This window comes from Antechinus flavipes, chromosome 4, assembly GCF_016432865.1.
Source record: "Antechinus flavipes isolate AdamAnt ecotype Samford, QLD, Australia chromosome 4, AdamAnt_v2, whole genome shotgun sequence".
Taxonomy (NCBI): domain Eukaryota; kingdom Metazoa; phylum Chordata; class Mammalia; order Dasyuromorphia; family Dasyuridae; genus Antechinus; species Antechinus flavipes.
This window is the reverse complement of record NC_067401.1, coordinates 12012733-12037233: the sequence shown is the minus strand read 5'-3', so window position 1 is coordinate 12037233 and position 24501 is coordinate 12012733. Positions and strand designations below refer to the sequence as shown.

General features: G+C 51.7%; 3 protein-coding genes across 4 annotated transcripts in view; 2 read left to right on the top strand and 1 right to left on the bottom strand.

The window, feature by feature from the left end:
* LIPH (lipase H) overlaps nucleotides 1–14236 on the top strand; it is a 30825-nt gene extending 16589 nt beyond the window's left edge. The window contains exons 4-10 of the mRNA XM_052000049.1: nucleotides 123–224; nucleotides 1479–1568; nucleotides 3894–4061; nucleotides 7120–7215; nucleotides 10329–10440; nucleotides 12426–12599; nucleotides 13567–14236. Of these exons, the coding sequence (XP_051856009.1) occupies nucleotides 123–224; nucleotides 1479–1568; nucleotides 3894–4061; nucleotides 7120–7215; nucleotides 10329–10440; nucleotides 12426–12599; nucleotides 13567–13639 (815 nt within the window). The 3' untranslated portion in view covers nucleotides 13640–14236. The remainder of the gene's footprint in view (nucleotides 1–122; nucleotides 225–1478; nucleotides 1569–3893; nucleotides 4062–7119; nucleotides 7216–10328; nucleotides 10441–12425; nucleotides 12600–13566) is intronic.
* Nucleotides 14237–15541: 1305 nt separating this feature from the next.
* On the top strand, nucleotides 15542–19137 carry TMEM41A (transmembrane protein 41A). The gene is made up of 5 exons (XM_052000050.1): nucleotides 15542–15755; nucleotides 16888–17041; nucleotides 17486–17647; nucleotides 18089–18227; nucleotides 18822–19137. Exons 1-5 carry the CDS (start codon nucleotides 15622–15624, stop codon nucleotides 19040–19042), a joined length of 810 nt encoding a protein of 269 aa, XP_051856010.1. The 5' UTR covers nucleotides 15542–15621; the 3' UTR covers nucleotides 19043–19137.
* A 2978-nt stretch (nucleotides 19138–22115) lies between these two features.
* The window catches only part of MAP3K13 (mitogen-activated protein kinase kinase kinase 13), a 145483-nt gene continuing 143097 nt past the window's right edge, over nucleotides 22116–24501 (bottom strand). For both annotated transcript variants that reach the window (XM_052000047.1, XM_052000048.1), the window contains 2 exons: nucleotides 23887–24184; nucleotides 22116–23780 (listed from right to left, as the gene is read on the bottom strand). In XM_052000047.1, coding sequence (XP_051856007.1) covers nucleotides 23679–23780; nucleotides 23887–24184 — 400 coding nt within the window. In that variant the 3' untranslated portion in view covers nucleotides 22116–23678. The remainder of the gene's footprint in view (nucleotides 23781–23886; nucleotides 24185–24501) is intronic.

Below are 24501 nucleotides of genomic sequence, written 5' to 3'. Positions count from 1 at the left end.
GAGATGATCTCTGAGTCCATCAGACAGACAGAACAAGGATGCTTGATTGTACAGAGAGAAAATGGGCCCCAAAGCCCTCCTGATGGCTGTTCCTCTCCAAGCTCCGTCTCACTCTATTCCAGGTCTGGATCCCGCAGGACCCCTCTTCAATGGGAAACCCCCAAACGAGCGGCTGGATCACACGGACGCCCAGTTTGTTGATGTCATCCATTCAGATACCGACTGTATGTACTGCTTTTGTCTGTTTACTCCTAACTTTAGAAACCTTGGGAAGGGGAGAACAAGGAGAAAATCAGTGTAATGTGTCTATCACAGCTTGCGGGGCACTGGGACTAAATCTTTGGTGACTTAAAATGTTGTAAATGACTAGATCACAGCTCGTGGGGTTAGACCTAGCGAGGGCTTTGAGAGACAAATTTGGCAGCTCAGTTTACTGAGTTCATTAAACCCCCAAAGAGGATGGTTTATCCATGACTGATGTGCGTCTCTTAAAATAACTAACAAAAGCAAATTGAGATTGACGTTTTGCTGTAGTAGAGACGGATGTGACTACCACATGTCAAAACTAGACCTGGTTTCTTAACTGCCCAGTCATTTCTTTCCAGCTATTTTATGTTGGTGAAGTCTATATTAAGGGACCAATAGAATGTAAGAGGGATAAAAAATCTTAGCTTCTGAATTCTTTTTATGTCCTGGACTTTTTGGGAAGGCGGCTATGGAGCCTTCAGGAAAAAAAAAAGTTTTTAAACCATAAGGATATGAATATGAAGAAACCAATTATATTGAAATAGGGGTTTCAAAAAATTTTTAAAAAAAACAAGTTCACAAGGGGCAGTTAGGTGGTACAGTGTATAGAGCACCAGCCCTGAAGTCAGGAGGACATGAGTTCAAATCTGGCCTCAGACACTTAACACTTCCTGTCTGTGGGACCCTGGGCAAGTGACTTAATCCCAATTGCCTCAGCAAAAAACAAGTTCACATACCCCAGGTGAAGAACTGATCTAGCATAACTGCTTCATTTTACAGATAGGAAAATGGAAGCCCACAAAGTCAGGATTGGGACCATAACCCACATCTTTGGAAAAGATTCTGAAACATCACTTCTCTTTATTTTTGGCTTATAGGCTATTTTTAATCAGATGTCTTGTGGAATATTGGAGGATTTTTCAAATTCGAAGAAATATAAGCACTTACCAGATGTTTGGATAAACTTTGCCTGGGGGGAAATGGGTAACTTTAAAGTCTGCTATGAACGGGCTTCTTCAACTAGCTATATGGGATATGGGGGAAGTCACTGGACCTCCCTGAGCATCAGTTTATTTGAAAAATACGAATGTTAATACCTAAGAGAAATGCTAATTCTAATAACTATCCTGCCTGTCCCTCATTCTGCAGATAAAATAACACGTTTAAAAGCTTGAATAAGTTAAAAGCAGCCCAGAGACCCGCTGTGCTATGATGATTTCTTTGTTTTTTAGTCTTTGGCTTCAAAGAAACATTAGGAAATATCGATTTCTATCCAAATGGAGGACTGGATCAACCCGGTTGTCCCCAAACAATACTTGGTGGTAAGTACAGATGTTTTGTAATTGGAAAATGTTAAGAAACATTGCATTAGAAGGCATCTTCGGGTAGCGATTTTATTAATATTAATGAAGAAATGTGAACCTGGCTCTGCACTCTGTTGTCCCATTACAAGGATTTCTGTTCTATTATAGGCAGATTTTATTTCCTCCTTGAGGTTTTTCTCACCTTCTGACTGATCTTCCTTAAAACCCTGTCAGCCTTTTCCTTCTCTGGTTCCCATTCCCTTTGGACTTAGCAGGAGAGGAGAGGGCTCCCATTTGCTTCTGCTCACGAGCCTCCTGAGTGAACAACTACAAGGTTCTCATTCCAGCTCTGGGAATCAATCCGTTTGCCTGCCATGGCGGGGTGAAAGATTCCCGATCCAGGGTCTGTAGAGTTACATACCTGAGAATGAAACGGAACTGGGGGTGGCTCTGGGAATTGCTCAGAGATGAGCATACCCCAAGTAAATATGAGTGACATTGTGGAGGCAGCTCTCTCAAACCTGCTTTGCCTGGGAACTGAGTGAACCCTGTCCTCCGATCCAACTGGCTATTCCTTTTACCCTGGTGTTTGATGAAGAAAGAGAGAATGAATCAGGAAGAATTAAGTCAGGGACAGTAACCGATGAATTCAAGGCTAGAAATCTAGATACGTCTGGGATATGAGTCATTCCTATTCTGGTGGGTAAATATGATTGGATAAATTCTACCAGAGAGACAGTGAAGGGAATAGCAACGTAGTTAGATGCCACTTGCAGAATAATATGGGAAAATGGAATGACTTCGGACAAGTTGTTGGCAGGGAAAGGAAGACCGTGTGTTACAATTGACGGTAGTTTCACTCCTAGTATGGTTTACTAAAGGGGTAGTTTCACCTCTTCAGAAGAATTAGTAGAGCATTCAGGGATTAATCATCCATCCTGTATAAGGAAATCTGTGTAGAGGTTAATAGACTTTTTTATGAAGTATTAGCCAAATTTGAGGGGCTAGAAAAAGATGTGAAAAATTATTTTAAAAGGGAGTCCTACCGCGGCTACCTGAACGGCAAGTGCATCAGCTGTGGGGACGACTAATCGGTGCCGTGTCCTCACCTGGGTAAGCACTGTTAGTGATGGAAGCCTGGGCTCCTATTGTCCTTTCCCATATCTCTAGCGTTCTTCTCCTTACTCTAGCTAACTCTGGTCAGTCTAACCTGCCAGACAATGGCTTTCTCCCACCTGGTGGAGTACTTTGTTTCTCCTGGTTATTTGTGAGTTCCCTGGGAGAACTTGTCCTTTTCGGTTTCTAACTATATGCTCTCTCAATTCTATTTCATAGCTACCATTGTTGGTGTCTATTATATCCCTTCATTTTGTCTGTAATCCTTCCTCTAAATAAATCTACTTTTATCAGAGAGAATGGCCGTTGTGAATCTGTCACGGTTATTTTGAACTAGGGGTTGCTATCCCACCACATCGGTCAAGATCCGGAAGGAAGAAGTAGAACTAAAACCCCATCAAAAGGCTTGATCTGGCTCCTGTGGGGATGTTCCCAATCCTGGGAAGGGGGGACACCCATTCTTTCAAGAATGTAAAACAAATCTTTCCTACATTCAAAAAACAATCTACAGGGTCCCTGCCCTCAAGAATACTTCTCACCTAATGGGTGGGGAAATGACTTATACATAGATAAATGGGGAGGAGGCATGCAGGAGACTCCAGGCCCCAGGGTCTCATGGAATCGACACCTTGGGTACTGCAAGGTCATAGTTAGAGAGACTCCCACCCGGGGCAAACAGGATTGACCAAGATGGGAAAGTAGCCAGCGGAGGAGTTGGGCCAATAAAGTAGCCACCTTCAATATTCTTGTTAGCTATTTGCTAAATTCTATTAGGTTGAATCTTCACTCTCTAAATTTTGGCATCTTGTGGCAAAGTACCAGTCACCCACTGTAATCAAAGCTCTGGCTCAGATCCCTGAGGAGCCAGTCTGGCCTAGTAAATAGCGTGTGACTCCAAGTTCAAATCCCATCTCAGACGATGACTTCCTGCCGCAGTCTGTCCCTCCGTTTTCCCATCTGTAAAATAAGGGCTTGGACGTGACGCTGCTCAGGGCCCATCCAGCCCTACTTCTGCCAGGAACTTGGCTCTCCGAGGTCGGCAGAAACGCCGCACTCAGTGTCCTCAGACTTCCCTCCTCGTCATCTTGCTTTGCCGAGAGAGGGAAGCTGTGGGTCACCTGTGGGGGGCCCGGCCCTGTCGAACGTGAGCCAACTGTGACTCTACCCGTTGCTGTTAGAGTGAACGTCAGCATTCAAAGGTAACCTAACCTTGTGTTTGTGATGCAGGGTTTGAGTATTTCAAATGTGACCACCAGAGGTCTGTTTTCCTCTACTTATCGTCTCTGGAAGAAGGCTGTGACATCACCGCTTACCCGTGTGAGTCCTACCGCGACTACCTGAACGGCAAGTGCATCAGCTGTGGGGACGGCCGGCCCGTGCCGTGTCCGCACCTGGGTAAGCGCTGCTCTCTCTCGAGGTGTTAGTGATGGAAGCCTGGGCTCCGCTTGCCCTTTCCCAAAGGGGACCTTGAACAAAGCTGGGAAAACACTTGGTACAAAGGACAGAGTCTCTCGGGTGTAAGAATGATGGGTACCGGCTGGCCTGTGGCAACCGGACTCTTGGGTCCCGCAGAATGAGAAAGCTGAGGGGATGTTTTACCACCTGGCAGAGTTTGCTAAGAAGTTGCGGAGCTCTGGTCGGGTCTTGGGAGAGCTGAGTTAGTCTTCTGAACTCAGGTTGCCTCAAACAGTAATTTCTGAGAATATGAAGACAGGTAACATGGGTACCTCGGCGTGCTTAGGTGTTTATACCCCGTCCGCTAAGTGGGACATCATAAAACCGCAACTCAGAAAGGGGATGTAAGTCTCCTGCAGTCTTGTTCCATTCTTATTCCAGAACCAGTGTGCTTCCTATGCCACCATACTGTGTCCTACAAATGTTTTAATAATAAATGATATGTGGATATATATGTGTGTGTGTATATATATATATAAAATATATATATATTTGAATATACATATAAAGTACAGTATGAATTGGTCTCCTGATACATATATATATATATAAAATATATGTGTTTGAGTATATATATAAAGTATAGTGTATATATATAAATATGTGTTTAAGTATATATATAAAGTATAGTGTATATATAAATATATGTCTTTATATATATAAAGTATAGTGTATATATAAAACAAATATTATTATATTTTATATATAATAAATTATATATAATATTATATATAAATAAATAATAACAATATAATGTATTGAGTGTGTGTGTGTGTATAGTATAATATGAATTGGTCTACTAATATATTTTATATATAATAAATTGCATATATTATATAGAAATAAAAAATAAATAATAATAAAAATATAATGTATTTGAGTATATATATATATAGTACAATATGAATTGGTCTCCTAATATATATATATAATATATATATGTATTTGAGTATATATATAAAATATTATATATATATATTTCAGTATATATATAAAGTATAGTATGAATTGGTCTTCTGATACATATACATATATAAAATATATGTGGAGTACGTATATATATAAAGTATAGTATATATATAATATGTATTTGAGTGTATATATAAAATATAGTATATATATAAAGTATAGTGTGAGTATATATGTATTTGAGTATATATATAATGTATATTATATATGTATTTGAGTGTATATATAGATATATAGTATGTGTATATATATATATTTGAGTATATACATATAGTATATATTTATAAAATATATGTATTTGAGTGTATATATAAAGTATAGTATATATCATATGTATTTGAGTATATATATAGTGTGAGTATATATGTATATATATATATATATAAAGTGTGCATATATATGTATTTGAGTGTATATATATATATATAATATAAAGTATAGTACATATATAAAATATGTATTTGAGTATATATAAAGTATAGTGTATATGAGTATATATATATGAAGTATACTATATATTTATAAATTATATATATTTGAGTGTATATATAAAGTATAGTATATATAATAGATGTATTTGAGTGTATATATAATAAAATATAGTATATATATGTATTTGAGTATTATATATATAAAGTACAGCATATATAATATGAGTATATATATATAGTATATATATAAAAATATCTATTTGAGTATATATATAAAGTATGTATCACAGTAGCAGGAGTGTTCCCTGAAAAGAAAAAGAAATTAAAGTTTATAGAGTCAAAGATTTAAAGCTGCAGAAGCTCTCAAGTTCAGCCTCCTCAGTTTATGGATGTAGAAACTGAAATACAAAGAGGTTAGGAGATTTTTCCAGAGCCATACAGGTAGTAAGTATCTGAAGTGAGACTTGAACTCAGGTCTTCTTGATTCCAGGTTGAGTGGCTTAGCCACTATACCAGACACAGTGGGATTTGGATGAACCTCCTGAAGTAGTCCTACGGACTCATATCCTATTAGCAGTTCCAATTTTGGAAAGTAGGGTCTGTCATTCTTTTTCTTGGGAATTCTTTGTGACCTTATACAGGTGTCTTCATTTTTCTAGGCCTCAGTTCCCTCATCTATAAAATGAGAGGGTTGGATTTGAGCCCTTCCATTTCTAATTTAATAATTCTGTCATTTGTACCCATGTGTTGTAGTGCCAAGAGTCTTGGTTTGGAGTCAGAGGAGCTGAGTTCGAATTCTCCTTTGGGGTTTTAATCTCCCTACTTTCCTTGTTTATAAAATGAAAGGCTTCCACCAAACGATCTCTTCTAAAGTCCTCTCTGGCTCCAAATTTATGAAAAAGCAACACTGCTGTGACAAGAGATGAAGGACTCCTTAGCCAGCCTTTTTTGGACCTTCTGCTCTCCTGTGTGAGAGCATCCATTTCCTAATCTGTGGTCATGGCAACATTTGGTGCCAAATAAATGCTCTTTCCTTTCATAACTTTTTTATGCCTTTGCATGACAATGTCACCTAGTTCTCAAAGAGCAGCCTCTAAATCTGCAGTAGCTTGTTGCCAGCTCACCTTCAGCGGATGACTCTTTTTAGCCATAAATGTTCTCGAGGACTTCCTCATACACCCCTGGTGCTTAATAAATGTTTATTGACTAATTGTTTAAAACGCGATTGATGAAGACATAGAAGGGTCACAATCTGCTTCAGTGAAGGGAAAGCCCCCGCCACTGAGTCATAGATGTCCGGGAAAAATTAAAGATGTACAATCAGATCTGCTGCTGTTTAGTCGACTTCATGACCCATTTGGGGATTTTCTTAGTAAAAATTCTCGAGTGGTTGGCCATTTCCTTCTCCAGATCATTTTACAGATGAGGAAACTGAGGCAATCAGTGTGAAGTGACTTGCCCAGGACCCCAAATTAATAACTGTCTAAGGCTGGATATGAACTCAGATTCTCCTAACTCCAGGCTCCGCACTCTACTCGCTGCGCCACCTACTGCCCTTACAGTCAGGTTACATTCACTGTTTCCCCTTGCCTTCCTAGGTTATCATGCTGACCAATGGAAAAACTACTCATTGCTAAAGGACCCTCCTGTGACAAAAGCTTTTTTTGCTACAGCCAATGAAAAGCCATTTTGTAGTGAGTGACCAGCGCTCTTTGCTTTACCCCCAAATGTCCCTCAAAAAGCATGTTCCCTGAGGGTGGGTCAGATCAATAAGGAAGCAGACGGGACCACTGAGGTCTTGGGATTGAATCAATGAAAACTTGGGCCTCAGTCTCAGGCTCTGAGACTACATGACAACCAATCCCTGTAATTTGGTTCAATTCAACAAGCATTTATTAAGCTCTTACTGAATATCAGGTCCCAGGTGCTTGAGATAGACAAAATAAAATCATTCCAGTCCATAAGGAGCAAGTATTCTATTGGGGAAAATGGCGTGGAGACAGAGAAGACTGCATGAGATATAAAGTGCAAAATCATTTCAAGGCACTAAGTCCCAGGGAGATTGGAGCAGACGTCCCAGAAAAGGTGAACTACCTTCAGAATCTGGACAGTTTACTCAGGTGACCTTGTTGAGGTCTAGATTTGGGATACCTAAATGAAATTAGGGCTTAGTGGAGGTCTAGTGGCGCGAGTCCCCCATAAAAGCATTTATTGGCCCGAAGAGCTAGACTGATAAAAGAGGTTTATTGTTGGGTTTGGAAGTAAGGAGATAGGTGAAGATAGAGATAAGGAGGACAGAGGGTCCTCACATGGCTACCATGTTTGGAATCTCCGCAAAGAGGGGTTCCCAGTGTGGCCTTTTTATAATAGGAGACTTAACTCGAGGGGCTTTTGGGTGTAGCCCCAAAGTTGGCTCAGATCCGGGTGGGGCTGGGACAGGTCCAGATCTTCTATTGGAATTCAAAGGCACCAGGATTTGTGAGTCAAAGGGTAATTACATTCCCTAGGAGGGGATGGGAATCTAGAAACTAATCTTTCCCAGCAATTTAATCGCTCCTCTGTCCTCACTCTACTCATCTATAAAATGCAGGAGCTGAGTGAGAATGACCTTCAAGGCCCCTTTCAGTTCTAAATCTGTGATCTCAGCATTTGCTATTTGAAAACCCAGTTGTCACATGGCAGCTGCACCAGTATCCCAAGTCTCCGGGCTTCCCATGGCATTGGCCCCCAAGCTTGTGGGTACCTGACCACTGCCTTCACCCCCACCTTTACCTACCTCCATTTCCCCTGTTACTTCCCAGGTTCTGTAATATCATTATTGAAAGCCCCCTCTCTGCCACCTCCTGTTTTATGCACTTTTCTATGCTCCAACTGGAAAAAGACAATGGAGAGAAAGCAGATTTCCCATGAGTCACTGAGGCTGGTGCCTTAGCGCAAGAGCCACAAGTGGGTCCAGGAGTTATGAAGTTCAGACCTCCTCTTGGGATGGCGTGTGGGCGTGAGATTCATGAGCTTAGAACACAAAGCCATGGGCTCTACAAGGAAAAGTGTCTCCCTTCTTCTCAGCAGACAGAAAAAAATCTGAAATCCATTTTTACTGATCTGTTCTAACAATACAGATTTCTCCCTGTGTACAATCCATCCTCCATCCCAAAGAGTCATCTCATATAACAAAGAATATTATTTGAAGGGAAAAAAAGAAAAAAAATCAGCAACATTATTCAGTACGTTGGGAAAAAAATCTGACAATAGTCATCAACGTTCCACCCACCTCCCACCTCTGCAGAGGAGCTGGAGGGAAGGTGAGACTCGCAGAGAAGAAATGCTCAGCGTCTGCAGGGGATGTCCCAAGCAAATGGCGTTCTCCTGCTGATGAAACTCTGGGGAAAACTGTGCTGTCCACGCCCACAGATGAGAATGGGAATTGTCGTGAACTGAGAGGGGCATTCACCCATCCCTCCATCCATGTACCCACCATCCAGCTGGATTTTGGGGTCGGAGTCTCTGTCCAAGTCTTTCTCAAGGCAAGGATGCCTCGTGGTGGGAAGGCGATCCCTCTCTCAGAGCAGGGGGGCTCAAACTGCGGCCCGCAGGCCAGATGCAGCAGCTGAGGACGATTATCCCCCTCACCCAGGGCTATGAAGTTTCTTTATTTAAAGGCCCACAAAACAAAGTTTTTGTTTTTACTACAGTCCGGCCCTCCAACCGTCTGAAGGACAGTGAACTGGCCCCCTATTTAAAAAGTTTGAGGACCCCTGTCTCAGAGGCTTTGCTGGCCGAGAACAAATTCTGCCCAAGCTCCCAAGCTGGGTCTGGCACTGGATGGCGAGTCTGTCATCGGAAGGTCAGCCAGTGCGCAAAGGGGACGATTTTTCCCAGCCACGTGTACTCTGAAGACTGTTGAGGCACAGAGGGAATGAGCTTGTGTCACTGAGGGGAAGTCCCCCAAAGACAAGCTCCCCATTCTGGAGCTCTGTTCAATGAGGAGATGAGACGCGATAAGCTCGGAACTTTTTTCCAGCTCATCCTGGGCACTCTGAAGTCACCCTGGGCAAAGCGCTGTCCTAGGTGCTAGGGGCCATCGAAGACCTTCCCGGTGCGGACCACCTGTCCTTCCCTGTCCCGGACATCTCTCCCACTGCCATGCCTTTGCACAGGCTGGGCCCTGGCCTGGAAGGTTCTCCCTCCTCACACCCACATCTTGGACTCCTCGGATCCATTCCACGCTCAACGGAATCATGAGGTTCTTGCTTGATCCACTTCAGTGTTTCCATTCTTCCTACCCCTAAATGAGTGTGAAAACAATTAAGTTGGCTTTTCTAAGCCCCTTATTTTCATCCAGTTAAAAGTAAGCCCTTAGAGAACAAAGACGGGTGGCTTTTGGTCTTATATCTGCTGTGCCTAGCACAGTGCTGGGTCTATAGCAGGAGCTTCATAAAGGCTTGTTGAGTTGAACCAAGATTCAAAGAGAAATAAGATAAAGCCCCCAGCCTCATCATGGCCAGGGGGAGGGGGAGATGGGACCAGCATAACCCTGATGTCAAAGGCTCCTTCCTCCTCCACAAGTGCTCAGACTCAGTGGGCAACAGAGAACAGATTTTATTTCTACAGTAAAAGAACATAGGAAAACTCAGGCCCAAACCCATGTGGGGTACAGGGACCCGGCCCCCAGGAGGCCTTCTGTCTCTCCTCGGGAATCCTCACCTAAAGACTCTGGGAGGACAAGGGGAAATCATTCGGGAGATGCCCGTGGGGCAGATACGGAAGGAGCCGGTCTGATGCTGACCAAGGCTCTATCTCTTTGCAGTATATCACTACTTTGTGGACATCATGACTTGGAACAAGAACACGCGGAAAGGTTACATCACCATCAAGTTAACCGATCAGGCTGGGAACACAACAGAGTCCAAGATCAGTCAGTAAGTTGAGGGAAGGGGGGGTAAATTGGACAGTGTGAAGTCACTCGTGTGTATGTATGCATTTCTATGTGTGTGCACATGTGTGCATGTATGTGCTGCAACTTGGGTGTACATGTGTGTATGTGCCAGAACCTGTGTGCATGTGCTGCAATGTGTGCACATGTGCTAGAACCTGTGTGCATGTGTGTGTCAGAATCTGGGTGCATGTGCTGCAATCTGGGTGCACGTGAGCATGTGTGCGTGTGCCAGGATCTGGGTACATGTGTATGTGTGTGTGTGTGTCTACATGTCATGGAATCCCTGTGTTCTTGCACATGCCCACACACCTATGTAAGTGTTCACGTGCATCTTTGTGGGGCGCAGTATTTGGCTATCTTGTTAAAGGGCATAAGTGCAGTTTGCCGAGTTTTTGACCCTCTGGATAAAGGACAAGGCTTTGCTGGGGCTCCTTGGGACTCTGGCTCCAGAAGCGACGCCGCCTCCTGCGCTCTCTCCATCGCCTTTCACCTTTTCCCACTGCTGTCACATGACCCGTTAATGCTCAAACAGGTCTCTCGCAAGTCCTGGCTATAGCCTTCAGAGCCCAGAGGCTCCCCAGTACCACGGTCCTCCCCCTCAGAGATGTGTTCCATATGGTTTTATTTAAACTGACCCGTTTAGACACTCCTGAGACTTGGCCCAGTGTGGTGGACAGAGTTGGGACAGCAAGCTGGCTCCAGAGTGCACAGAGCACGGGGCTGGGAGTCAGAGACTCCCCTTCATGAGTTCAAAATCTGACCTCAGCTACCTATTAGCTGTGTGGCCCTGGGCAAATCACTGGGCCTTGTTTGCCTCAGTTTCCTCATCCGTCAAATGAGCTGGAGAAGGAAATGGCAACGTTTCATATCTTTGCCAAGAGAACCCCAAATGGAGTCACAAGCTGAGCATGACTAAAAAATGGCTGAATCACAACATTAATATTAATAATCTTTGTGTGATGATCAACTACGATAGTTTGGTTCTGGACTTAGTAGTCCAGGGATCCAAGGCAATCCCCAAAAGGATGGATGGAAAACACCGTCCACATCCAGGGAGAGATCTACGGAGACGGAACCTAGATCAACACACTATTTTTGCCTTTTTTTTCCCCTTGTATTTTTTCCCTTTTTGATTTTCATCTCCCCAAACGACTCATATGGAAATAGGTAAAACCAAATGCACACATTTAACAAAAAATGCTTTACATGTAATTAGGGAAAATAAAGATAATTTAAAAATTAAAAATCCTTCCAATCAACTCTAGGATCCTTGAGGGCAGAAACAGCTTCCTTGCTTTCTTTGTGTCCCCAGTGCCTAGCACAGTGCTCCAACAGATGCTTGGTTGTTGACGGATTGGTTGGTTAAGCACCAGTTTTGTGCCAGACATTTTGCCAGGCACCAGGAGGCATGGCCAAAAGTGAAGCTGTCCCTGCCCTCAAGGAGCTTACATTTCGTGATCACACGGTCATAGATTTAAAGCCTTCTCCCCAGATAACATCTAGTCGACGAGTGTAGGTTCAGTTCCCGACTCTTCTGCTTTGGGAAATCAGGCACCTTTCCCTGGGATCCTCAGTTTCCTTCTCTGTAAAAATGAGTGGGTTGGATTGGCTGGCCCTTAACGTCCCTTCCAGCTCCCAATTTGTCATCCTGTGATGTCTGTTGATCAAAGTCAGCTTTGCCAGATTGGGAGAGGGAAGATGGGAATGGAAGAGTAGAAGAGAGAAATGAGAGGAAAGGAAGCCCGGTGGCTTTGGCTGGGCAGACTCGGGTGCCGGCCTCTGCAGGAGAAGGGTGTGGAGGCAAGCAGGGAGGCCACAGATATATGTGGGCACAGAGATAAAGCATGTGTACATGTAGATAGGTGGACAAGACCCATGTATGTGGTACATCCTTATCCTCATGTTCCTTGAGGTTGACCTATTTAATGACAAGATATCTCTTTTTAAAAACCTATTTCTCTCTTCCAGCGAACCTGCCACATTTCAGAAGTATCAGCAAGTGAGTCTCCTTGCCAGGTTTGCTCAGGATGTGGACCAGGTGAAGGGCATCTCCTTGGTGTTCTCCACTGGGCCTGTGATCTGGTCCAAGTACAAACTCAGGATCATCTGGCTAAAGCTGAGGCCCATCACTCGCCCTGAGAAGTAAGCAGGACAGCAGCACGGTTGCCCGATGGGTCTTCTCACGTGAGGGTCAGAACAGGTCCAATGACTGCTCCGGGGACAGAACGAGAGCTTCCAAAGCGAGGGAGTGAGGGGGACCAATGGTCTCAGGAGGGAATATGGCAGATTGTCTAGTAATGGGCCCAAGAACTGGATAGATAACTCAGCTCTGGGACATCCCTTACTTTGTGGGGTGTTGCATCTTAAGGCAAACTGGTTGCTGATGTTTGCCTGAGGGGGATTATAGTCTGGCTGGGCCTGTGTATATTTTCAGCAGCTGCGTGGCCCAGGAAAGGCGTTCACCTTTAAGCTATCCCTTTCCTGCCCTCATTTCCTCATGTCAAATGGGGTGGGAAATGAGCATTATATCTCCTTGGCAACCCAATGGACAACATCCCTTCCAGTTCTAAAATGTCAATACTGCAAACACTTGTGGAAGACATTTGACCCACACAGGGGGCTTCTGAGGAAGAAGTGGGTGTTCTATGAGTCAACACAGATTTCTGAAGCAACCCATAAGGTGCCTGCCCTTGAGGAGTTTACATTCTAGATAATTTCACTTTTTCTTTTGGGGGTTGCTGTGAGGATCAAACGTAAGGTGCCCTCCAGATGCTGGTTATTGTCACGCCTTGGGAACAAAATGACTTTTGCTTCCATTCTATTGGGGAGATTCAGCATGTAGGTCTGGGGTACACACAAGAACAACACTTAATAAATAAAATAAAGACTAGGGAGAAATAAAAAAAGGCAAACTGGGGGAAGGGGACAAACTGTCCCAGACAGGGACAGGAGAGTCCTCGGGTCCAAGTTCTTTGTTCTGTGGAGGGATCTCCCCTCCGAATGGAAGCTCCTTGAAGGGAGGGCCTTCCTTTTCTTTTCGTCTCCTCGGTGCCCATGGCATTTGAACAACCTTAATAAATGCTCGTTTTTGTGTTCTTCCTTCTCCCAGGCCACAGATGTGCAGATATGATATCGTCCTGACAGAAAACAAAGAAACGGCTTTCCAGCCCATCCTTTGCTAGATGCCGATGTCATCATTTCGTTATCGGTGGACCAGAACACATCTTCATGGCTGCCTGGAGCTATAGCCCCCAGTGCCACAATTTTAGAACCATGAAATAATTATGGAGAGTGAGAAAGATGGGGAAGCCAGAGCATCGGTTGGGGCCGGCCCCTTTAACCTCCTGCACTTGGACTCAGTGGATGCGGGACCAGCCAACACCGTGTTTCTGGATGTTTAGAATAACACGGGGTGGGGGTGGGGGTGAGGCTGGGCCCAGGAGCGGCAGGAAGCCCAACTTGGATCTCACTCCTCTGTGCCTCTTGCTCTGAGGCCTTAGCCTTTCTCTTCCTCAATTTCGGCCTTTGCCAAGACTCTGAACTACCTCTTGGGGATGCTGGGAAGGAGAAGGATTCCAGTCTGTGAAGGGGCTGGAGACAGGAAGTGAAAATTCCTGTTCATGTATATTGTCTATGTAATATGTGAATATCTTATTTATTCTGAGGGGTCCAATGACACGTGAGCTTTTGGAGGGCGGGGACTGTTTGCTTTTGTATCTCCAATGGCTTGTTTAGTGCCCGACACAAAATAGGTGCTTAATAAATGCTTTGGACTGAAATTTAGGTGTTGGAAGGCCTTCCTTCCCCAGATTCCGTCTCCAACAAACAGTACTCTGGGTTTTTTCTCTTCTTGGGCAGGAGGGGGGTCCCAGAGGCTCCGGGGCTCTACCGTCAATGGATGACAGCAGAGGGGCTAGACGGGCAGAGGGGCAGCGGGAAGGAGTGGAGGCCCCCAGGGGGCTGAGGGGCAGAGGGCATTCAGAGGGAGGAGCCTCCATGGCAGCAGAGGGATTTCCTTGCCAGGACTTGGACGGCCAACCCCGCGGCCATGAGAGGGCCAGGACGGGGGCGGCTCTCTGAGAGGTGCTGGAGGCGCCGGGGAGGGGCCGGACCTGGCCTCAGGAAGCCTGCGGTGCCGCCTCAGGTAGCTTCCAGCTCTGAAACAGCAGCCTTACGGAGGCTTCTCGAGCTGCGGCCCTGCTGGAAGCACCGGTGGGGGGCAGGGGCGGAGGGGGTCGGCCACAGGGGTCCCAGAGAACGCAGATGGGCTTAGATTCTGTGCGTGGAAGGTCCGAGCGTCCGCCCGCTAACCCGCGGACAGCGGAGAAAGCTCCGGGACCGCGTCTGGACTCCAAGGTGGTCTTGTTAGCCAGATCACGCCACACGAGGAGGAGGGGGCGCCTTTCCCGGGCCAGCCAGTCGGCCTGTTAGGCGAGGTGGAAGGCGGGGTTGGACGCTGGAGCCGGCGAGCGACAGACAGCGCGGCCCCCGGGAGCTGCCCGGAGAGCTAAATGTCCTCGTTTTTTAACAGATGGGGAAACTGAGGCCTAGGAAGATTGTGCCTCTCTGGGGCGGGGATTTGAACCTAACTGGGGCAAGGAAGAAGCGCTGAAGCCTTGGCTTGATCACTGGCTATTTGAGTGACGCCTCTGGGAAGTTTCTCCCTCCAGCTCAGAGTGGGACCGCGACCCAGAGCTACCAGCCATTCACACCTGCCCTCAGGGGGCGGGTCTTCATAAAACCCCGCCCACAGGCTCAGATCAGAGGCCGGCCCATGTGGGCGGGGGAGGTGGAGCTAAGACTGACCCCACCCCCTCAGGGGAGGACTGGCTCCCGCTGGTTGGCACAAACGCAGCTCCAGGTGAGGCACAGTGGGTCAAACCCGACTGTGGCTCCGCCCCTGCCCTCCCAGTCCCTCTTCCTATTTGTCAGATCTGGATCAGGCTGGGGACAACGTCCATCCTTATCAGGTTTGGGCATGAGTTTTGCTCCAACAATTTTCCCTCCTCCCCTTTCTTCCATTGGCTAGAGATAAAGCGGGGCCGCCCCCAGGTGGGCGGGACCATCCCCGATCGGCTACGCCCCGCCTCTCTGCCAGCAGAGTTCGCACTCTGGCCCCGGACGGGAGGGGCGAGGGCTGGGGTCCGGTGTCCGGCGCGCGGCCATGCGGCCCCTTTTCGGCCTGCTCCTGGTCTTCGCCGTCTGTACCTTCTCCCTCTACCTGCTGTCTACGCAGCTGCCGCGGAGCGCGAGACGCGATGCCCGCCAAAGCGAGGAGGGCGAGGATCCGGGCCCCAGGTACTGGGAGACCTCGGGCTCGGGCCGGGGTCGGGGCGTCCAGGAAGGCGCGGGGAGGCGGGAAGGGAATCCGGGTCGTGGGGAGCGTCTGAGCCGGCGAGATGGGGAGGGGAGAGCGGCTTCGACTCCACTTCCGGCGAGAGGGTCGCGCCCCTCCCCTACTTCCGGTGAGTCCTCGCCCCTATTTCTGGTGGGTTCAGCCCCGCCTCCACTTCCGGTGGTCCCTGGTGTCTTCCCTAATCCCCTCCTCTCCTCTTCCCTTCCCCCGTTCCCCTATTTCCGGGTTAGTTAGGGGACCTGGGTTCGAGTGACGTTTCTGAACCCCCTCTTTGGGGCATGTGAACCAGACCATCTCCCCGAATTCTGCTGCTAAATCTGGGCTTGGATTGGGATGAAAAGCATTGATTGAGCACCCGCTGTTTACCTACTCCCGTTGTAAGGGGAATAGCTTAGTGGGAGAGTGCCTGCGGTTCTAATGGGGAAATCCTGCTGCACTGCACTTAGTGGGGGAGGGGCCGGCCTCAACTCCTTCTTTGCTAAGGGTTATGTTTTACCCAGGGTGTTACTTAGCTCATTTACATATCCCTTCTTACCTCATTTACATATCCTTATAAAAGATGACATCCCCCTCAAGGACCAGAGAGAAGGGGCCTTAACCTGAGTCCAAGAGCTCGGTTTGTTTTTTGTCTCCTCATGTTTTCCTGCGTAATCCCCCGAGTTCTGGTTTTTCATTTGAAGCCATCCCGAGAAGAGCTTCCCGAAGGGTCACCACAGAGACGGGCGGCCGGGCGAGGGGCCGAGCCTGGGCCCGGGATTACCGCCCCGTGGGCTGGCGCCACCTTGGCCTAGAACAAGAAGCCCCCGGGGTCTCCTGTGTCTCATCCACGAGGCTCCGCCAGGATGGCATCGGCCCGGAGGCAGAGCCCCCGATAACCCTCGGGGGGCTGTCAGCTCCTTAAAGGAGGCGGCCGTGACCCGGGAGCTCCCCAGGGCTCCCTCCGTGGGCTGGTAGCGGAGGCAGGACTCGAACCCGGGTCCGCGTAGGAATGAGTTAGAGCCAGGGCGTGGCCTGTGGCTTCTGGTGCCCCCCGCCCCCCACCGCGTGTCTCCATGGCTCTCCCCTCCCCCGCAGGGTGCTGAAGTTCCCTTCGGACCTGGAGGAGCTGCGGGAGCTCTCGGCCTTCCTGCAGTCCTACCGGGGGGAGCACCAGGCCTACGTGCTGCTGCTCTTCTGCAGCGCCTACCTCTACAAGCAGTGCTTCGCCATCCCCGGCTCCAGCTTCCTGGTAAGCGCTGGCCGCGCTCTGGGAGGGGGCGGGGCACGGAGCCTTCGAGTAACCTGGGGGGCCGCGAGAGTCCCGGGGGGGGGGGGGGCACAGAGCCTTCTGTCCGGGTAACCTGGGGGGCCTCGAGAGTCCCGGGGGGGGGGGAGGGAGGGGGGCGGGGCACAGAGCCCTCTGTCCGGGTAACCTGGGGGGCCGCGAGAGTGCGGGGGGGGGGGGGGCACAGAGCCCTCTGTCCGGGTAACCTGGGGGGCCGGGAGAGTCCTGGGAGGGGGCGGGGCACAGAGCCCTCCGTCCGGGTAACCTGGGGGGCCGCGCTCTGGGAGGGGGCGGGGCACAGAGCCTTCGAGTAACCTGGGGGGCCGCGAGAGTCCCGGGGGGGGGGGGATGGGAGCCCGGGCCCGCCCCCAGGTTCTCTGGCTGCCCTGCCCCCCCTTTTCTCCGCAGAACGTTCTGGCCGGAGCCTTGTTTGGGCCCTGGGTAGGCCTGGTGCTGTGCTGTGTGCTGGCCTCGGTGGGCGCCACCTGCTGTTACCTGCTCTCCAGGGCCTTCGGAAAGCAGTTGGTGGTCTCCTACTTCCCGGAGAAGGTGGCCATGCTGCAGAAAAAGGTGAGCGGGGCGCGGGCGGTCCCGGCTTCCCGCCCTGGGCCCTGGGAGGCCCTGCTGGGGTGCGGCCCCACAGCCTCTGGATCCGACCCGGCCAGGCCACCCGCTGTGCCCCGGGGCACCGCCCTTCCGGCCGGCCCAGCTCTGCTTTCCCTGGCCCCCAGTTAGCGACGTCAGAAAGAACATCTCCCCGAGCGCCGTAGAGCAGGGCGGAATGATTCCTGGGAGCCCCGTCTGGCCCCCCGATGGCCCGGGTGCTTTGTCCCCCATCACTGCTCCGCCCCTCACCCCCCTGCCCGAGGCTCCCACAGGGCCTGAGGCCCCGCTAGCGCCCGAGGCGGGCTGCGACTTCTGAGGGCCGGTCTCGTTCCTGGCGCCCCCAAACTCGCGGAGACTCTGAGGCCGCCCTTGGGGACCCCCGCCCACCCCGTGCCCTCTCTGCAGGTGGAGGACAACAGGAACAGTCTCTTCTTCTTCCTGCTCTTCCTGAGACTCTTCCCCATGACGCCCAACTGGTTCTTGAACTTCTCATCCCCGATTCTGAACATCCCCATCGTGCAGTTCTTCTTCTCGGTCCTCATAGGTGAGCGCCTTGGGGGGGGAGCACTCCCTGTGGGGGGGGGCACCAAGCCTGCAGCGGTGGGAGGGCCCGGGCCCGGCGGGGGGCACCGTGGGGGGGGGCACCGTGGGGGGCGTCACCCCGCCCAGGCAGCCCGCTCGGTGGGCACATGAACAAGGGCACGAGCCTCCAGTCAGGGATCGGAGCCGAGGGCCTGCACAGGGGCAGGATCAGGTGCTGGGGGGTGTTCCGGGTGTCCTCAGGGGGCGGGCCTGGAGGTGGCCCCCCCCCCAGGATTTCAGAGCCAGGCAAGTTCTCAAAGGTTCCAAAACTTGGGCTTTTCGAAGAATTAGGGCCCAGGAGAAACGGCTGTTTTAGAGTGAAAGTGAATGGGAGGGGCAGTGGGCAGTGGCACAGAGAGACCCCACCTGACCCCAGCTGCCTCCCCCAGGCGAGGGCACACGGGCAAACACAGGGAGGGCCAGCGAGCTGCTGGTCGGGCTGGAGCTGGGGGAGGAGGGGAGACAGGCCAGGGGCAGGCCAGCACGCCCCCGAGGGTCATCCCCAGGATTCCCGGCCGGGCTGCAGCCTCAGGCCTTCCCGCTTCCCTCCCGCCAGGCCTGATCCCGTACAACTTCATCTGCGTGCAGACCGGCTCCATCCTGTCCTCCGTCACCTCCCTGGACGACATCTTCTCCTGGGCGACCGTGCTCAAGCTGCTGGCCATCGCCCTGGTGGCGCTGATCCCGGGCACCCTCATCAAGCGCTTCAGCCGCAAGCGTCTCAGGCTGGACGAGCCCGGCGGCGCTCACCCGGGGGGCGCCAAGAAGGGGACGTGACGGCCGGCCTCGGCGGGGGGCCCGGCGCTTGGCGGGCCGCCTCCGCACCTCGCCTCCCCCAGGAAGGTCGAGGGGGGCTCGTGTCCCCAGCCTAGCGCGGCCGCGGGGGCCTCTCGGTGGGCAGCCCTCCCGGCCTGTGGGGAGCCCACCTGACACTCAGGGACACTCGGACAGACGTCCTCTGCATTTGCTTGGAGGCCCCCCAGCCTTTCCTCGGCCCCTGCTGGGTCGGGGCTGGCGCCCTCTGCCTGCCTGCGTCAGGAGCCCCGCGCTCTCCTGTCTGTCCAGGTGTCGTTTCTCTCTGTGAGGTGACCCGACCTCCCTGAAGTGTGTCCCGTGGTCCCGCCCATGGTGCATCCGCCCTTGCTTGGGACCTTTATTCTGGTGGTCTGGGGGACCCTGGGGCTCTGTAGGCGGGGCTTACGGAAGTGGGGGAGCTGTGTGTAAAGGGGCTTTCTCCCGGCCCTTGGGACCAAGGCTGTGGGCAAGGGGAGGGAGGGTGAGGAGCCGCTGCCCACTGAGGACCACAGGACAGTGTGGGAGGGGTCTCCGAGCCCCCCCAGTGCGGTGCCTTTGGGCCCTGGCCTCTCCCGTCCCCCTGATCACTCTCCATCTGCCGGAGACAATCTGAAGCAAGGTTTGGGACAATCTGCTGATGATCTTGTAGTCGCCACGAATGATTTTGGGGACGATTTCCTTTTTTAATTCAGACAGAAGGTCCTTTCTGTTATTTATATTTTGTGGGTTCCCTTCGGAGCAGGTCTGCAGGAAGGGAGTCCCTGGGGACTTTGCTCAGGATACGAGGCCCCCTAGCCACGGGGGGGACCGGGACCCTCCTTCTCTGGAGACATCCTGGAGGGCCCGCTCGGGGCCGGCCTGCGGCTGGCACTCAATAAACGCTGTCTGCCTCGGCTGCGCTGTTCCTCGATGCCGACTCTTGGCCACGGTTATGGCCTTGGTCACGTGGCACTTTCAGGTTTACAAAGGGTTTCCCCGACGTTTTGTTTGAGTCCCCCACCCCCTTGGCGGGGACTGTCCTTGTTGCCATTTTGCAGGTGATCCTAGGCTCGAGGGGCTTCCGTGGGGGCCCTCCCTCTGCCTCCTCATCCACGCTGGTGCCGGCCTGGCGGCCCTGCCAAAGGAGGCAGGAAGCCACAGCCGTTGTAGCCAGGCAGGACAAGGAGCACCCGGTTCTAATGCAGGGCCCGGCTTTCCCCTGCAGCCTTGGGCCGGTCCAAGCACTGGGGCCTCTCCGCCTGTCTGTGGGAGCAGGAGCTGAGGACCAGTGCTGGGAGGGGCCGCCCGCCCACCCAGAGTGGCTCCTGTGGGCACGCGCTTCCAGGCTGGCCACGGCTGCAGCCGCCCCCGGGAAGCAGAGCCAGGCCCTCTCATTCAGCCAGGAAGTGCTGGAGGCGGCACTTGAACCCGGGCACTTTTTATTCCATGCTTTTCCTTGCTCCGATTGATGGTCAGTGGGTACAAAAAATGAGGAAACCATTCCCGGGGAAGCCAATGCAGGAATTAATTAGGGGACCCCTAAGTAATGCTCCCAGGCAGTCAGGTTGGCAAAGTAGCCTGATCCCTGCCCGTGAGAGGGCCCTAGGTGCCGTGAAGGGGTGGCCGGGGGGCGAGTCTGACAGGCTTCCCCAGGGCCCGGGCCGGGATTTTGGTCTGTCCCTGCGGGTCGCCCACGGGACTGATTGGGGTGGGCGTGGGAGGTGAGGGGTCAGAGTGACCTTTTTCCACTAAGTGGACATGTCCTAAGACTGTTAAGTATCTAGGACTGAATTTGAACTCTGTCCTCCCATCCACACCTTCCTCACCAGAACGGGAGCTCCTCAAGGCCAGGCTCCACTTTGCTTTTTGTCCCCAATGCTGAGGGTGGTATTGGGCACACAGTAGGCACTTCATAAGTGCTTGTTGCCCGAGTGAGTGCAGATGCAGAGTTCTCTGGAAGGACAGCCCAGTTCTCTTTCTGCAGCTGCGTATGGGGGTGTGTGGGGGGTCATATGGACAGATGGCAGGGAAGGGGGTCCCCAGTACCAGATGGGGGTGGGCCCAGCGCAAGATTGTCCCCAGGAGAGTTGGTACCGTGTTTCCCCGATAATAAGACACTGTCTTATTTTTTTTTGGACAGGGGGGAAAAAAAACCCACCAGAGGGCTTATTTTCAGGGGAGGGCTTATTTTAATGCTCTCAATGGCGCCAGCAAGCAAATCACTGGGGAAGAACAGGATGACGCGCTCACTGCTGCAGCTCTGATTGGATGCAGATTGGAGCGCAGCGTGCGTTTCAATGGGGGGGGGGGGAGACAGTGCATACAGAGGGTACCGTAAGATAGCATGTAGCGCAGGGGATCACCTTCACTACAGTAGCAATCTCAATAGGGCTTATTTTCGGGGGAGGGCTTATTTTAGAGGAATCTTACACAGTAAGGGGAGGGTTTATTTTCAGGATAGGTCTTATTATCGGGGAAACACGACAACAAGACAAGATGACGGTGTTGCCCTGAGACTGGTTGGTGTTAGGAAGGGGAGGGATGCAATTGGGGAAAGGGGAGGACTTCCGAGGAGGCAGCAGTGAGTGGTGTCCCCCTCCCTCCCTGGAGATGGCCAACAACCTGGGAGAGCCAAAGGCGGCTGCCAGGGGTCAGTTTGGGATTGGGCTCTGGAGGAGAAAGGAGCCCAAACTGGATCCCCGCTGCTTCTTAGACATCCACCCAAGGACAGGGAAACATGGTGCCCCCTGCTGTTGACCTTGACCTTGTTTCCCCTCCCATGATATGAAGGGCTATAAATGTAGGAAATAAAGTTAAATTGAGGGAGGCCTCCATTTTGAGGGCAGAGCTAGCTTCCTGAGGCATCTGTAAGATGAGCATCCCAGATGCTTTAGGGGAAGGGCGTGGGGCTCACGAAAGCCAGATTCCCTTTGCCTTCAGGGTCGCAGTGGCCCGACTGCCCACCGGCGCCACAATACCCACTGGGACACACCAACTTGGCGGGCTGAGGGCTGCCTGGTTTTTCTGACCCTCCTCCCTCACCCGTTATCAGCTGAGACAGAAGGAAGCCAGCGGGTCTCTGGGAGGGAAGAGAGTTTTATTGCCATTTCTTATTTATTTCCCTGGGACACAGCGGCTCCGCCATCTTGTTCGTGGGGATGGAACCCCAAGTTTGCAGGGCGGCTTTCCCTTTGCTTCCTGGTGGAGCCCAGGGCTTTTCCTCTGGGGACTGAAGCCCGTGGCCGTCCCTCGTGGGTTCATCTCCCTGCCCAGGAGCCCCCGCGAGGCGAAGGCGTGGACCCTTGGTTTTTGTTCCTTTATAAAATCGGACAGTTCACTGGCAGCAATAAATACGTAATCGTTTGTGTTCGACTGTAAACCAACCCTTCTGATCGACAGAAAAACGATCGTGACATCAGCGATGACAAAATAATAAAATCATAATAAAAATGCCATAACTTAAGAGCTTCCGTGTAGTCCAGCTACAGAAAGTTTATAAAATGGAATAATTTATCGGGCACAATACTGCTCTATGGAGAAGGAATCCGGAGGTGCCTTCGCCTACCTGGTGGCCGTTAATTACAGCCACAAAATTAAAATCGACATCTCATCATTACATGTAAACAAACAGGCGGACCCAGTGAGTAAAGGAAACTGGCCTCCGCCCCTCCGGCCGCCCGGCCGGACCCCCGCGGGGAGGGGCGCATGTGTGTGGGGGAGGGGGATGACGCTGCTTTGATCTGGAACCGTTTTAGGCCTCGATAAACAAAGGCAGAGTGCTGCCAGGACCCACTGGGGCAGGTGGGACCAGGATGGAGCCTGTCTGGGCTGTCAGGACCCACGGCTGTCCCCTGCCCAGCCCCATCCTGCCTCAGTGTTGGGGGGGGGGGGGGAGGGGGCTGGGAGAGTCCCCAAGGTGACTGGCTCTTGTAGACTAACACTTGCCCTGGTGAGTGAAGGATGAATGAACACAGACTACAGGGTCGGGTCTGGAACTGCTCGGGGGAGCCCGCGTCCTGCCTTCAAGGTTAGCCCCGAGGCCCCTGCTCCTTTCTGGGCAAAGCAGACAGGAGGTCGGCGGGGCCGGATGCCCCAGGGTGTCCTGAGCTGTGGGGGGGCAGCGGCCTCAGAAAGAAAGAAAGCCGGCCTCCCTTCCCAGAGGAGGCTCCTGGCCTCCGGCCAAGCCCCGGCCCCTCGGGGGGAATCTCAGCCCGTGCCATGATCTCGCTGGGATTGCTTCCTGCTTCCCGTTTGCCTTCCCATCATCACTAGGGCCGGAGGCCTGGTCCCCGATGGATCAGCAGCACTAATTCCTGCCCCAGAAACTCCGAGGGACACTGCTCTAAATTCTATTTCCTTCGTAAGTTTTTTGCACAAATTATGGTGTCTCTCTCAATGTATACATAATATATACATATACCACATATAGTTCACTCTTTACAGTACAAAGTGTTAAAATGTCAAACAAAAATAAATATTCATGTTACAGTAGCTCGAAGAGTCAATAAAAGAGATCCCTGCCATTCGTGATTGAAATGCTCAGTGAGGATTCACTTCGTTTGGACGCCGTTTGCCCCGAGCCGGGGCCAGTTATTGCCGAGCGCTCCGGGGAGGAGGGAGAGGGAGCTCGGCCCCCGCGTTACCACGTGGCCGAGCTGTAATGCTTGTTGGTCCGGACCGTGGCGTCCGAGCACTCCCCGTCCGAAGAGTCACAGTCGGATTCTCCCAAGGGCCCGGGATTCTGTGCGGGGAGAGAGCGCTCAGGGGGAGCCCGGGCTCGGGGCTCATCTGCAGGTGGGGGCGGGGGGAGAGGGGGGAGGGGCGGGGGCAGAGGGGACACCACCCACCTCGTAGCCGTGCTCCTCCCCGCAGAGCTTGCCCAGCGACATCTGCGTCTTCACCCTGCGCACGGCACACTCCTTGTCCGAAAGCCCGTCGGACTGCGTGGAGATCTCGATGGGGATCTCGGGGGTCTGGGACAGCAGGTCCTCCAGGCGCTCGGCCAGGCGGTCCTCCAGCCGGCGGCCCAGCTCGTCGGGGCTGTTGGAGTGGTCGCTGGTGTTCCCCTCCTCCCCGTCGGACACGGAGAAGTTTTCCGAGCTGAAGGTCGAGTAGGACTGGCAGCTGCTGATACAGCGGTGGGGCCTGAGGCCCCGGGAGTCCGTCAGCTTCCCCGGCCCGGCCCGCCCCAGGCCAGCCTCGGAGCTCCCATCCGGGCTCCCCCACGTGCTGACACGGGGAGGGCCCCAGCCTCCTCCCCCAGACAGGGGCGGTGACACTCCCCCCCCCTCGCTGTTTTGGGCGCTCCCTCCCTATGGCCCGACCCAAGGATGAGCCCCCCAAGGGTCCCAGCCGGGCCTGGCCCAGGCTCCCGGCTCCCAGCTCCCTCCTCGGGACCGATTTTAGCGGGCATCGAGCCGTAGTTGGGAGCAGGCCGCCCAAGGCGGACCCGGGGCTCCGAG

Coding starts and splice junctions, on each gene's coding strand:
- TMEM41A (XM_052000050.1), top strand. CDS start 15,622: ATGCGGCCCCTTTTCGGCCTGCTCCTGGTCTTCGCCGTCTGTACCTTC. Junction 15,756..16,887: donor GGCGAGGATCCGGGCCCCAG/GTACTGGGAGAC, acceptor CCTCCCCCGCAG/GGTGCTGAAGTTCCCTTCGG. Junction 17,648..18,088: donor TGGCCATGCTGCAGAAAAAG/GTGAGCGGGGCG, acceptor CCCTCTCTGCAG/GTGGAGGACAACAGGAACAG.